Here is a 13,890-nt window from a genome sequence, read left to right as displayed (position 1 = left end):
CCATTTCCTGGTTGGAGGTTTCACCAGCAAACTTTTTATTTATTCTGTTGTATTACCTTTTCTTTTTTTTTACTTGACTGTGATAAGGTCTCGGAAAAAAAGAGTGTCCTGTCTGTTAAATTAAAACAAGGCTTTGCCACTGCACAGCCATAGGCTTCTACAAGCAAGCGCCACTGCTGTGGTTACAGCCTTTTTAAAGATTGTGTTCCACAATATAAAATAACCAGTTGATATTACGGTTTCAAAAAATACATCTTAAATGGCACAATTCATTTACTGAATATACAGTATATGGGGCAATTTAGAAGTTATCTGTAATGGTTATGATAAATGAGGCATTGTTGCACACAGTTGGCTTATAGTCCTAGATAAATGTGCACATATTTTTCTGGTCCTTGTGTACTCAAGTTCAATATCATTTATTGTGGCAGAATCTAAGAAAAATGTGTTCTATTGATAAATATTGAAATCCCCTGTGAAGAGACTTGCAGCAAATGGAATTGCAGCAAATGGTTTTAAAATCATTTGTAAATGTTTAATCATTTTTTGTAAATGTGCCCCTACTTCCAGACAAAGTCAGGTGCCCATGCACACACACACACACACACACACACACTCCTATGTTTGCTAATCATTAAGACCATACAGATCATTTAAGACTACTGTAAATTCATGATCTGCTTGTCAGGCTAAAGCTTCCCAGTGGAATTGACTCATTGCCTCATTAGCAATCTAGAGTGGCTGCCATTGAAATAGGATTTGCATCCTATTCATAATGCAAATGAAAAACTATTTCCTCGCAAACAAATTAACACCATTTTCAAAAGATAAATAGCCCCAGCTGTTTTATAATTTTTACTAAACAATCATATTCATTTCCACAGGTTCCCCAAGGGACATATACTAATGCATGCTAATGAGCATGCATTAGGTTATCAAAGGTAACTAGGAAATTCTTACACACCGGGGCATCGGATCCAGATAGTGTGTTGTTTTATAGTTAAATATGTATATTTTGCTGGCAAAGAATATTCTATCAGGCAGTTTTCAATTCAACAAGACATGTTATGCTATCCATAACAATTAATATCAGGGGTTAGGCTGATCTTTAACACTGGTCACGTAATGTGTCTGTACTGTTGGATATAGGCCAGCGGATGGCTGAGAGATCACAGAGGAGAGAAAAGGTTGGAGTAAAGATGTTTTATCCTCCGTGTATTATTGTTAAAGGTCACTAAGATAGGCTTTGCCTCCATTTTTCATACTTATTGTATCTAGGTCTTTTTTTACTCTCCCTCTCCCCTCCCTCTCCCCCTCTCTCTCCCCTTCTCTCCTTCCCTCTCTCCCTCTTCCCTTTCTGTGGTGCATATCTCCCTCCATGTATTGAAATGAAGCGGGACCATGTGATGGAGGCATTATAGACCCCTAAACCTGATAAGCTGCCATCTCAGTTTACTCCATTCTTCCTCTGGAGCTGATGAATAAAAGAGCCTGAAATAACAGTGTATCCACTGTGTGTCACTTCCTGCCTACTGGTCCATCTAGTGTGATAGTGTGATGATGACACAGAGACAAGTGCCTCTTAGGCTACAGTACCAGTTCCATGCTAGGGTCAGACTCTCCTCTTTCGTGAAGACTTCCTGTTTATTCCCACTCCACCACTTCTCTTCTGTGAACACTCCTACTGTGATGTGGTTCAAGGGCATTGTTGATCCCACACTCCATAGAGGGTCCATCTAGTGTGATAGTGTGATGATGACACAGAGACAAGTGCCTCTTAGGCTACAGTACCAGTTCCATGCTAGGGTCAGACTCTTTTCATCAGGCCCTTTAAACTTGTGAATTGCCTTGCAGACTTGGCTTGGAGGCTACTGAGGCACAGAGTTGAAGAACCAAGTTTGACGTTCCCCAGATTTTGAAACCCTCTGGTCTCAGTGAAGAGTTGGTGTTGGGTGCTGAATTCATATCTGCTTCCTAGATCTGACTTTCTATGGTGTGTTAGGTTTTGTATTTAAGAATGTGTTTTTCTAAGAGACTGGTTGTACGGTAAACTGTTATGCAGTTAACAAGAAACAGTCATTATGCACATTTCAGGGTTCAGTCTTCATCGGCACACTCGATAGCCTTGGATTCTCAAATGATTGCCTCGCCTGGTTCACCAACTACTTCTCTGATAGAGTTCAGTGTGTCAAATCGGAGGGCCTGTTGTCCGGGCCTCTGGCAGTCTCTATGGGGGTGCCACAGGGTTCAATTCTTGGGCCGACTCTCTTCTCTGTATACATCAATGATGTCGCTCTTGCTGCTGGTGAGTCTCTGATCCACCTCTATGCAGACGACACCATTCTGTATACTTCTGGCCCTTCTTTGGACACTGTGTTAACAACCCTCCAGACGAGCTTCAATACCATACAACTCTCCTTCCGTGGCCTCCAACTGCTCTTAAATACAAGTAAAACTAAATGCATGCTCTTCAACCGATTACTGCCTGCACCTGCCCGCCCGTCCAGCATCACTACTCTGGACGGTTCTGACTTAGAATATGTGGACAACTACAAATACCTAGGTGTCTGGTTAGACTGTAAACTCTCCTTCCAGACTCACATCAAACATCTCCAATCCAAAGTTAAATCTAGAATTGGCTTCCTATTTCGCAACAAAGCATCCTTCACTCATGCTGCCAAACATACCCTTGTAAAACTGACCATTCTACCTATCCTCAACTTCGGCGATGTCATTTATAAAATAGCCTCCAATACCCTACTCAATAAATTGGATGCAGTCTATCACAGTGCCATCCGTTTTGTCACTAAAGCGCCATATACTACCCACCACTGTACGCTCTCGTTGGCTGGCCCTCGCTTCATACTCGTCGCCAAACCCACTGGCTCCAGGTCATCTACAAGACCCTGCTAGGTAACGTCGCCCCTTATCTCAGCTCACTGGTCACCATAGCAGCACCCACCTGTAGCACGCACTCCAGCAGGTATATCTCTCTGGGTCACCCCCAAAACCAATTCCTCATTTGGCCACCTCTCCTTCCAGTTCTCTGCTGCCAATGACTGGAACGAACTACAAAAATCTCTGAAACTGGAAACACTTAACTCCCTCACTAGCTTTAAGCACCAGCTGTCAGAGCAGCTCACAGATTACTGCACCTGTACATAGCCCATCTAAAATTTAGCCCAAACAACTACCTCTTCCCATACTGTGTCGAACTGCTTTGCTTTATCTTGGCCAGGTCGCAACTGTAAATGATAACTTGTTCTCAACTTGCCTACCTGGTTAAATAAAGGTGAAATAAATCAATAAAATCTATAAATAAAATGCACAACAACATAGTCTGAACCAGAAACCAACAATATTGTCTACCAGAAACGACCGGCCAAAGACTCATTGAAAAGGAAACCTCAACCCGTCGCTATCTCCCTTTGCAACACTGAACAGCATGAGCGGAGGTGCACACGGAAGATGAGGAAAATGTTCCGCAACACTTGGAGGACAATGGAAGAGGAGTTTATATGCTAAATTACATATTTTAAAATCAACACTTTTCACTATCCTAGGATAGAAGCACTACAATATTCACTGTATTATTCAGGTAGTTCTCCATCTTTAGCCCTGGCCTGTTTGTCTCTGAGGTCTGAGCTGGTCAGTGTGGTCCGGCCTGATTGGTGGTCAGACATTGATCTGCTATGATAAGCGTATGGTTTGGAGGGAAGCCCTCGTCAGCTTCTGGAGCTGCTGCCCCTGGGTGGCTAAGCCTTGATCTGCCAAGGGGTGTGTGTATGCATATTTGTTCATGTGCATTTGCACATGTTAGGTGTGTGTGTGTGTGTGTGTGCATGTGTGCGGTGTGTATGTGTATGTGTGCCAAACCCATGTGTGTATGTAGGTTGCGATCCTTGTCGTGTCCAATAATCCCAGAATCCTCTGATAACAGGAGTCCTCCCCTAGCAACCCTTCCCTCTTGCCTGCTCTCTAACCCCATCGCCTGCACATTGATGATTGTGTGGTCCGATCACGCCGCTCATAAACAGTTTAATCCTGTTAGTCTGAATTTGAGGAGCAGATAAACCCTGGCTGAGAAACACATGTCCAAAGAACCTGCCTAGACACACCGTACACTGGCTGACACACACACTGTACACTGGCTGAGAGGAACTCACTGTATAGTAGGCTAAATGGAACACCGACAGCACCAACTGAACTGCTGATTAGTGGGTTTTGGACTTAAGTTCATATATAGCAAACTCCCTGTGGGAATCATTATTCAAAACATATAACCTTGTAAAATATGAGCAGCATGACTGTAAAAAGGTTTAAGGAAAAACATGATTCACATTGGACAAGTGTATTAAAACAGGGATCCTCGAAGTGGGGTACTGAGGGGGCCAGTGGCCAGATCTAAAAATATTTCAATATTTTTTATGAATATTACTAACAACAGATTAAAGAGATCCGTGGAATAAGTTTAAAGGGTTTATGTAATACAATACAATACAATGTAATATTATTAATCTACAATGTTTGTTCTTAACCCTGGACAACATGGGCTTGGCATGCTCACAGGGATATTGGTATTTACAGTACTCCAACAATTATCCATTTTTCAACTTTAACTTGTTTTTTTTTACATAAGTGCAATGTAATTTATGATACAACTGCAAAGTTTTCTCTCTGCCTCATGGCAAAATTGGTAAAATTGCAGGATATTAGATGGAAAACTGAAACATTTTCTCTCTGATGCTAAGATGCGAGCCTTCCCAGGGCCTGAGACTTGGTTTGTCTGACCATGCACTGGCAAACTCCAGTTGTGTTCTGATTATGAGGGGGTCCCTGATCAATTTGCTATCAGAAAAGGGGTCCTTGGCCCCAAAGGGTTTGAGAACCCCTGTATGAAAACACACACAGAGCAAATACTCTGGAAGTTCATTATATGTTGGGTGAGAAAAAGCAATGAGGCTTCTTGGCAGATTTCCTGTTCACCCAGGTTGACAAATTGGTATGGGCCCTTTGTCAGAGCTCCACCTTGAGCTCACTAGTGATTTTTTTCTGCTGTGATTACAATTTCAGGCATGAAAGTACACTGTTGGAAATGCATATTTTCTTAAATCTCTATTTGCATGGCCCGTGGGATGTCTTCAGTCGCTTTGTCACTTTCTAATTAACGCTCAAAGCCCAATGAATCAATAACGAGCTTCCCTCTACTGCAGCACACTCAGTTCAAATAAACTATTCCTCAGCGTTGAACTGTTTTGATGTTGGGCACATAAAACATGTCTTAATGAACACAGCAATAAATGGATGTGAATTGTTCAATATATTTATTTGTTCAATCTAAATCATTTACACTGAGTATACAAAACATTACAAACACCTGCTTTTCCATGACATAGACTGACCAGCTGAATCCAGGTGAAAGCTATGATCCCTTATTGATGTCACCTGTTAAATCCAGGGAGAGACACGTTAAAGAAGGATTTTTACGCCTTGAGACAATTGAGACATGGATTGTGTATGTGTGCCATTCAGAGGGTGAATGGGTGAGACAACAGATTTAACGTGCCTTTGAACAGGGTATGTTAGTAGTGCCGGGCGCACCAGTTTGAGTGTGTCAAGAACCACAATGCTGCTGGGTTTTTCAGGCTCAACAGTTTCCTGTGTGTATCAAGAATGATCCACCACCTGAAGGACTTCCAGCCAACTTGACACACCTATGGGAAGCATTGGATTCAACATAGGCCAGCATTCCTGTGGAACGCTTTTGACACCTTATAGTTCATACCCCAACAAATTTAGGCTGTTCTGAGGGCAAAAGGGGGTGCAATCAGTATTAATGTTTTGTACACTCAGTCTACATTTTTTGTACAATTCTTAATGTTTAAACATGTTGTAATTATAAGAATGACTAGTATCTGGCTGTATGCATATAAAGCACATACATTTCCAGATGATCAAATTTATTTAAAATACTTGGTATGAGAAGGAGCAATGGTTTCAGCAGCTGTGTTGCAGTATGTTCGACTATTTCCAATCACAAAGCAGATTAGTTGGGAGTAAAGAACCTCTGTAAGATTATCAGCCAGTGAATATCGTGCACAAGCATGACATTTAAAAACCAAAGAGTGTGAACTGTGAACATATTTGATGAATCACCATGAAACTCCATGGAGACGACAGATGAGAAAAAGCTCTCTGAGCCTTCTGGGTTCCAAGCAAACCCAAAGTGAAGACAGCATATATAATATTGTTCCAATATTGTATATTCTGTATGATGTCTATGTGGACTTGTGTCTGTATTCTGTTTGTATATTGTCTATTGCTGACAGCACCTTCTCACTAAGGCAAATTCTGGGTTTGTGTAAATGTCCTTGGCGAGTAAAAGTCTGATTCTGATAAAATGTCCTTGTAATTGTAATGGAGAAAAAAAATGTTTTTGAATTGAATGGAACAGTACAGTTTATGCCTGATCTCCCTTGTAAAAGAGGTCTTCTGACCTCAAAGGATTGGCGGGTCCCCTGCGGGACGTTTGAGCTAATGTAGGCTAATGCGATTAGCATGAGGTTGTAAGTAACAAGAACATTTCCCAGGACATGGACATATCTGATATTAGCAGAAAGCTTAAATTCTTGTCATTTTAACTGCACTGTCCAATTTACAGTAGCTATTTTACAGTAGCTAATAATATCATGCTATTGTTTGAGGAGAGTGCACAGTTTTGAACATGAAAGTTATTAATAAACAAATTAGGCACATTTGGGTTGGTTTTTTCTTTGCATGATCTTTTACCAGATCTAATGTGTTATATTCTCCTACATTCATTTCACATTTCCACAAACTTCAAAGTGTTTCCTTTCAAATGGTACCAAGAAAATGCATATCCTTCCTTCAGGGCCTGAGCTACAGGCAGTTTAGGCAAAAAAAAATTTAAAAGGGGCCGATCCTTAAGAGGTTTTTAATGGTACTTCCTGGATAAAGGTTCAATCAAAATGCCTCACTGTGACTTAAGGAGGCCCACTCACCTGAGGGTGAAGATCTGTACAGGTGACAGGATGGAGAGAGCCAGGAAGGTGGAGACTATCTCCCTCTGTCTGATTGGTCTAGAGGGCACCATCACCACAAAGTTACTGTCCAGCCTCAGCTCCGGCATGGGCTGGAACAGACGCACACTCCCAATGCGCTGCATGGGTGTGGGACCCGAGAAGTACCCCATGGGCCCCTGGTGCTCTGTGCGCATGGAACTGCCTTTCCTTGAGTCCTCTGAGCTGCACTCCCCAGTCTCCGTGGACTGTACCATGTAGTAGAGCTCCACGGGGGTGCCCTGGGGCTGCTCCGGAGATCTCTGCCTCCCTGGCCTCACGGTGGGGGGACTGAACCAGCTAGCCAGGGGCTCCAGTTCTGCCACACACATCCCCAGCTCCCCCTTCAGGCGACACGTGCCCCGCACCTCCTGGGTCTCGTGGAAGGCAAACATCCTGACACAGGGCAGCCTGTGGATGGTGGTATAGTCATCCCAGTCCCTGCCTCCCACATAGAACAACACTTGCACCTTTGGCCAACTGGGGTGAATCCTCTCACTGATGATGAAGGTATGGACCTTCCAGTTGTAGGTGAAAAGGGATGGAGAAGAGGAGGAGGAGGATGACAGGGAGGTAAAAGAGGGTCCGTTGAAGGGTCCGGGGCTCTGTAGGAGCTCCAGGGGGATGGGTTGCTGGGCAGACATGGGTCCGTAGCTGGCGTTGATGAAGGGCATCTGACGGGCCTCCTGGATGAAGAAGGGCTCAGTCCTGGCCTGCAGGCTGGAGTTCCTCATTAGGTCCTGGTTGGCCTCCTTTAGGAAGAAGGCTGCCTTGGCATTGAGTACCTGGTAGCTGACAGGCAGGTAGCCGGGCATGGGGCCGTACCTCTGTAGACCATCAAGAATCACCCTGCTGTCTGCCACTGAAGGAGAGAGGAGAGGAAAGGGGAGAGGTTAGCTATCTACCTGTTAACCTCTATAACAAAGGGCAAAGCAGAGAGACGGGAAAGTGACTGAAAAGGGGGATTTTTTATGGGAGTAGCAATTCAGGACCATGGACAGCGTACTAAACACTGAACATTGTGAACATACAGTCTCTTTATCGCTATGCTTTTCTGGTCATACACATTGCTATTCCAATGTCTTAATAACAAATGATTTGCTTCAACATGTTCATATGACATCTCCTTCAGGCATTATTGTGCTCATTTTATGGAGGTGCATGTAAAAGAACTTGCAGTTAGACAGAGAGACTAAAAGACCATGGATTAGGAATCAAATCTGATCTACATTGATAGACTGTTTCTACTGATAGACACGGTTCCTTGTATAATCCTACTTACTCACTCACTTAGTCAGTCAACTCAGTCACTCAGTCATTCAGTCAGTCACTCACTCTCCTCTTCTCTATCTGAATAGCTTGGTTCACATTCTCCACACACTACTCCTGTCTGGAGTCTGAACCAGACCCTGTTATCAACCCCGACACACCCAGCAGGGCCTCAAACCCCCCACCACCCCAACTCCTCCACCTCATCTACACCTTCCCACTTCTGTCTCTCCCACTGATGTATGAAGAGCTGGAGACTGCTGAGACTGAAAAACATTGTTTTCAAGGTAATCTGCTCACGTTCACATATGCCGATTCATGGACCGTCTATATCCGGGTCACATCCTGTTTACACAGACCAACATCACATGCACAATAGCACTCAGTGTGCACAGGGAGCAGCGCTAGCGGCGACTACTTTATCACGTCATCCAAAAGACTGGATGAATATAAAATTGGGTCTGAGCGATAATTATTTGAATAATTCAATGAATGTTTTGTGCATAAAGGTAATGACTAAAGTGTCTTATAAGGAATTCTCTAATCTGACTTCTCTTTGTGGCCTTCTATGGAAATTGTCTTTCTGGGCCGGGCATTAGTAAACTGCAGTACCGAAGCAAGACTGTAGGAGCAGTCGAAAATTGGCTTCCAGACCGGAACCCTGGCCCCCAGACCGGAACCCTGGCCCCTTGGTCTCTCCCTTCACCATCAAGCTCCAGATATTTGGTCTGATGGAAGATTCTGAGAGAGGCCATCGATTTCCCGTTGTAGCTGAGCCATGCGGCGGGAGCTGGGAGACACGGCAGTGATTTGTGACAGCCCATGGCAGCCTGGCAAAGACCAGCCTGGAGGACCGGGCACCACAAGCTGTGGTCGGAATACTGAGGGCCATAAAGCACAATGTCTGTCTGTCTGTCTGTCAGTCAGAGTGGAACAGAGAGACTACAGGGATATGAATGATGGTTGATACTCGAGTTTCAGTACATAAAAGTAGGCTACGACTACTGTGTGATGTTACACAAAGGCTGAGTATAGAGGGAGAGCAGGCAGATGCTTAGCCGTGATGTAGCATGCCTCACAGAGAGATAGAGAGGTGTATCTGTCTCTCTCAGGGAGAGTTGGCTTACTGTTCTAGTTTTCACATACAGAAGTCCCGTGATAGAGACAGAGAATATACTTTACAATCAAAGTGCTGTAATCACTTCCTAAATGTCAGCATGTTTTTATTCATCTTCCAACGCTGACGTCCCTAAATGCAATAAGTAAAAGCTCCCCATTCACCTTGGGTTGGCACATACGTACATTTCCAGATTTTTTAATACAGTTTCTTCCAATGAAAACAGAGATGATTTGTGCAGACACTTGACCTTCTTGCCAAATCCTGCCTACTGTAAACAGCCCAGTGATCCGTGAATACAAGTTAATCCCAGAGGAAAGGGACTGAAGAGTCTTTTTACATATTAAACAGGGAACTCTGCTTCACCAGCACTGGACATATGGGAGATATTATCCATGCATGATTTAGGAGCCAAAACCCACAAGACTCAGTGACTCATGAATAATGAGTCCATACTGTACATATGCCATGGGATTCTCACTGACTGTTGGTATATACAGTAGGCTTCAAACAGCAATTTACCAATCACCATAATCTCACTACTATAGAAAACATACAGTATTATGCATGATTATCATGGTTGTTCAACACTGCATCATACCATTACAGGTAATACCACACAAAAGTAGAAACAGTTAAATGTGTCTTCCGCCATAGCGAAAAGCTGCCACAACACTGCAAAATGTCAGTGGGTTAGGTTAAATGTGAGTGGGTTATATAGGCTAATTCCGTCTAAGTGCCCTAGCATGCCCAAGTATGATTCAGTGTAGTCTGACTGAGCAGGAGACCTACATTCTACCCGTAGGTTGAGTAAAGGCACCGAATGTGGATATCGTGTTTGTCTGACGATTGTTCATCGTACTGGGTTGTAGGGACCGCCTGCTGTAGACATCTGACTGACAACATTTTTCACGCTATTCTACATGTAATAAGGGCGCGCGCTCAGTTCGCAAATTACATTGAGATGCTAAGTACCCTGGGCCAGCGAATGCTATTGGTGTGTCTGAGCTCTACAGGACTTAAGGACCATAAAGGAGAGTAATCCTTGCTCCCTGTGTGGCTAATCTAGCTGTGCCTCTGCTGCGCCTCCACAGTCAAAGAGAGATGCCACAGCAGAATGGGGTGGAAAAGAGTGAGGAGAAAGGTGGAGCATGGATGAGAGGGAGAAAGACCATAATGCATTGCAAGCTGTAGACAGGGAAAGACTGTGAAAGAACATCCTCAGCTCCCTCAGGATCAGTAAATGAAAGTACATGGACTAGTTTATATAGTAACCAATAATCAATTACACAGGAATAGCCAAACCCATGGCCGTAATCGTATGATCAGTAGACCCCAACCCCAGCATCTGTTGTATTTCTTTTATATATGGCCTGACCTTACAAATAATTAATCAAACAAAATCCTCCTCGAAGTTGGGGAGGGGGGAGGGGTTATGAAGTTGGTGGGGTCTCTTCCTATGAGCTTTGGAAAGCCCAGCAGGGGGTGTGTTTTTCTCAAGCCTGCTTTACAAGCTGTATACCAGAAACACACCCACTGAATACAAAGTCAAAGTAGAGGAATAGCATTATCGTACATACTTTACTGTCTGAGGGTGAATAACAAGCACTTTCAACATCAAATCAAACCACATTTTATTGGTCACACACATATTTAGCAGATGTAATTACAGGTGTAGCGAAATGCTTGATAAAGGGTTGCTTTTTTAACACTAAATTCATTCAGTCTAAACAAGAATATTCAATATGAAGCTCCTAGATGCTTCATGTGTGTTTGAAACTACTCATTAGGAAAATTACAGCCATTTAGTCCTTTTTTCCCATTTACACAAAATATGTTTCCCCAGAAAAGCATTTGTATTCAACACTTCCAGTTGAAAATGGTACATGAAGCACTTTGCAATCACTTGATGTGAGACTGGTCCACAAAGAACACATAAGTGCCCTGGAACACTTTAAAGGCATGTTAACACTAAGCCCCCAATCAAAACAAACAGAGACAGACAGCTAGGAGGTCTCAAAGGTACATTTACCCAGAATGCTACCTGACATTTCTCCCTCCATCCTGAAATTGTAGTCTGTTGTGCTATTGATAACCTGCTGTAATCCAAAATTACATTTTACAAAAGTGGTAAATCAAGATGTTCCGTATATCAACTTCCCACTGAGCACAAACTGGTTGAATCAATCTTATTTCAACATAATTTGTGGAATCTATGTGGAAAATACATTGTATTTGAAAAAACAATGTAAACTGTTCAACCACAGGATTATGCCATCATGGTAACCAAACATAGACAAACCTTGTATAAAATGCTTACCTTTGAAACAATGTCAAATCTTCAATGTTTCCACTATCAGAAAAAAATAACAATAGGCTTGGCAGCACTTCCTACTGGTGAATGAATCTGTCTACAGCTACCCTTTGGTCTCCCATCCAGGGTTTTAACCAAGCCCCGTCCATCTTAGCCTTCATATGTGTCACTGACTACTCCCAATGTGATATCATGAGTTGGTGTATAAATAAAAAATATCTGACAATGTATGTACTTTGTTGTACTTTAAAATGTTGGAAAGTGCAGTAATAACACATTTAGATGACAACTCAACCTAAAATGTGGAATTTGGATTTGAAAACAACAGGTCAGGGTTCATAGCCACAGGCAGAACAGCAGAAACTGGATCAGCAGCAGATATTTGAGGGTATCTAAACCCATCGAGCATGTCAAGTGACTCAGCTTTTTTTAAACAAGCAAAACAAAGTTTTCCTTGGTGTAGACTAAAGATAATACTAGTTGTTACCAGACCACAGAGTTTCTGCAAACAACAGCAATAGCTGACCACGAACTTGGACCGTCTACAGAGGAACTTTCTACACGTGCGAGACGCTACCTATGGTCATTTAGTCAGGACAAACAATCATCTTCAGTAAATGCTGACACAGACAGACACAGACCAGTGAAGGTGACAAAGCCACTGATGACTATATGAGATGTGCCTGGGGAGAGTGGATCCTGTAGCTGAGTCTCCAGCCCTCAGGGGTAGCCAGCCAGCCAGTCAGAATGCAGTTCGGGCTACAGTAATTAGAGTACCTTTAGGCTAGCTCACAATTATCTACTGGGCTAGAGCTGGTGTAGAACTAGGCTAGAGCTAGGCTAGAGCTGGTGAAGAGCTGGTGAAGAGCTAGGTTAGAGCTGGGCTAGAGCTGGAGTAGAGCTAGGCAAGAGCTGGGGTAGAACTGGGATAGAGCTGGGGTAGAGCTGGCCTAGATCCGGGGTAGAGCTGAGGTAGAGCCAGGCTAGAGCTGGGGTAGAGCCGGGCTAGATCCGGGGTAGAGCTGGGGTAGAGCTGGGGTAGAGCTGGGCTAGAGCTGGGGTAGATCTGGGATAGAGCTGGGGTAGATCTGGGATAGAGCTGGGCTAGATCCGGGGTAGACCTGAGGTAGAGCCGGACTAGAGCTGGGGTAGAGCCGGGGTAGAGCTGGAGTAAAGCCGGGCTAGAGCTTGGGAACAGCAGGGGTAAAGCCAGGCTAGAGCTGGGGTAGAGCTGGGGTAAAGCCGGGCTAGAGTTGGGGTACAGCTGGGGTAAAGCCAGTCTAGAGCTGGGGTGAAGCCGGGCTAGAGTTGGGGTAAAGCTGGGATAGAGCTGCGGTAAAGCCAGGCTACAGCCGGGGTAGAGTTGGGGTAAAGCTGGGATAGAGCTGTGGTAAAGCCAGGCTACAGCCGGGGTAGAGTTGGGGTAAAGCTGGACTAGAGCTGGGCTAGAGCTGGTGTAGAGCTAGGGTAGAGCTGGGCTAGAGCTGGGCTAGAACTGGTGTAGAGCTAGACTAGATCCGGGGCAGAGCTGGGGTATAGCTGGGGTAGAGCTCGGCTAAAGTTGGGCTAGAGCTGGGCTAGATCCAGGGTAGAGCTGGGGGAGAGCTAGGGTAGAGCTAGGCTAGAGCTGGGCTAGAGCTGGAGCAGAGATAGGGTAGAGCTGGGCTAGAGCTGGTGTAGAGCTAGGCTAGAGCTGGGGTAGAGCTGGGCTAGAGCTGGTGTAGAGCTAGACTAGATCCGGGGCAGAGCTGGGGTATAGCTGGGGTAGAGCTCGGCTAAAGTTGGGCTAGAGCTGGGCTAGATCCAGGGTAGAGCTGGGGGAGAGCTGGGCTAGATCCGGGGTAGGGCTCGGATAGAGCTGGGATAGAGCCGGGCTAGAGCCAGGCTAGATCCGGTGTAGAGCTGGGGTAAAGCTGGACTAGAGCTGGGCTAGAACTGGAGTAAAGCTAGGGTAGAGCTGGGTTAGAGCTGGTGTAGAGCTATGGTAGAGCTGGGCTAGAGCCTGGTGTAGAGCTAGAGTAGAGCTGGGCTAGAGCTGGGGTAGAGCTATGGTAGAGCTGGGCTAGAGCCTGTTGTAGAGCTAGGGTAGAGCTGGGATAGAGCTGGGGTAG

At 44.5% G+C, this 13,890-nt stretch overlaps 1 protein-coding gene across 1 annotated transcript in view; it reads right to left on the bottom strand.

Annotated features, from left to right (window-relative positions):
• The window catches only part of LOC112219947 (transmembrane protein 132C-like), a 117,917-nt gene extending 108,860 nt beyond the window's left edge, over window positions 1-9,057 (bottom strand). The window contains exons 1-2 of the mRNA XM_024381438.1: window positions 8,961-9,057; window positions 7,023-7,941 (exon numbers count right to left, since the gene is read on the bottom strand). Of these exons, the coding sequence (XP_024237206.1) occupies window positions 7,023-7,941; window positions 8,961-9,057 (1,016 nt within the window). The remainder of the gene's footprint in view (window positions 1-7,022; window positions 7,942-8,960) is intronic.
• Between the last annotated feature and the right edge of the window lie 4,833 nt (window positions 9,058-13,890).

The sequence above is a fragment of the Oncorhynchus tshawytscha genome, linkage group LG20, assembly GCF_018296145.1.
Source record: "Oncorhynchus tshawytscha isolate Ot180627B linkage group LG20, Otsh_v2.0, whole genome shotgun sequence".
In the NCBI taxonomy this organism is placed as follows: domain Eukaryota; kingdom Metazoa; phylum Chordata; class Actinopteri; order Salmoniformes; family Salmonidae; genus Oncorhynchus; species Oncorhynchus tshawytscha.
The sequence above is the reverse complement of the archived record's forward strand: the minus strand, read 5'-3'. Positions and strand labels throughout refer to the sequence as shown.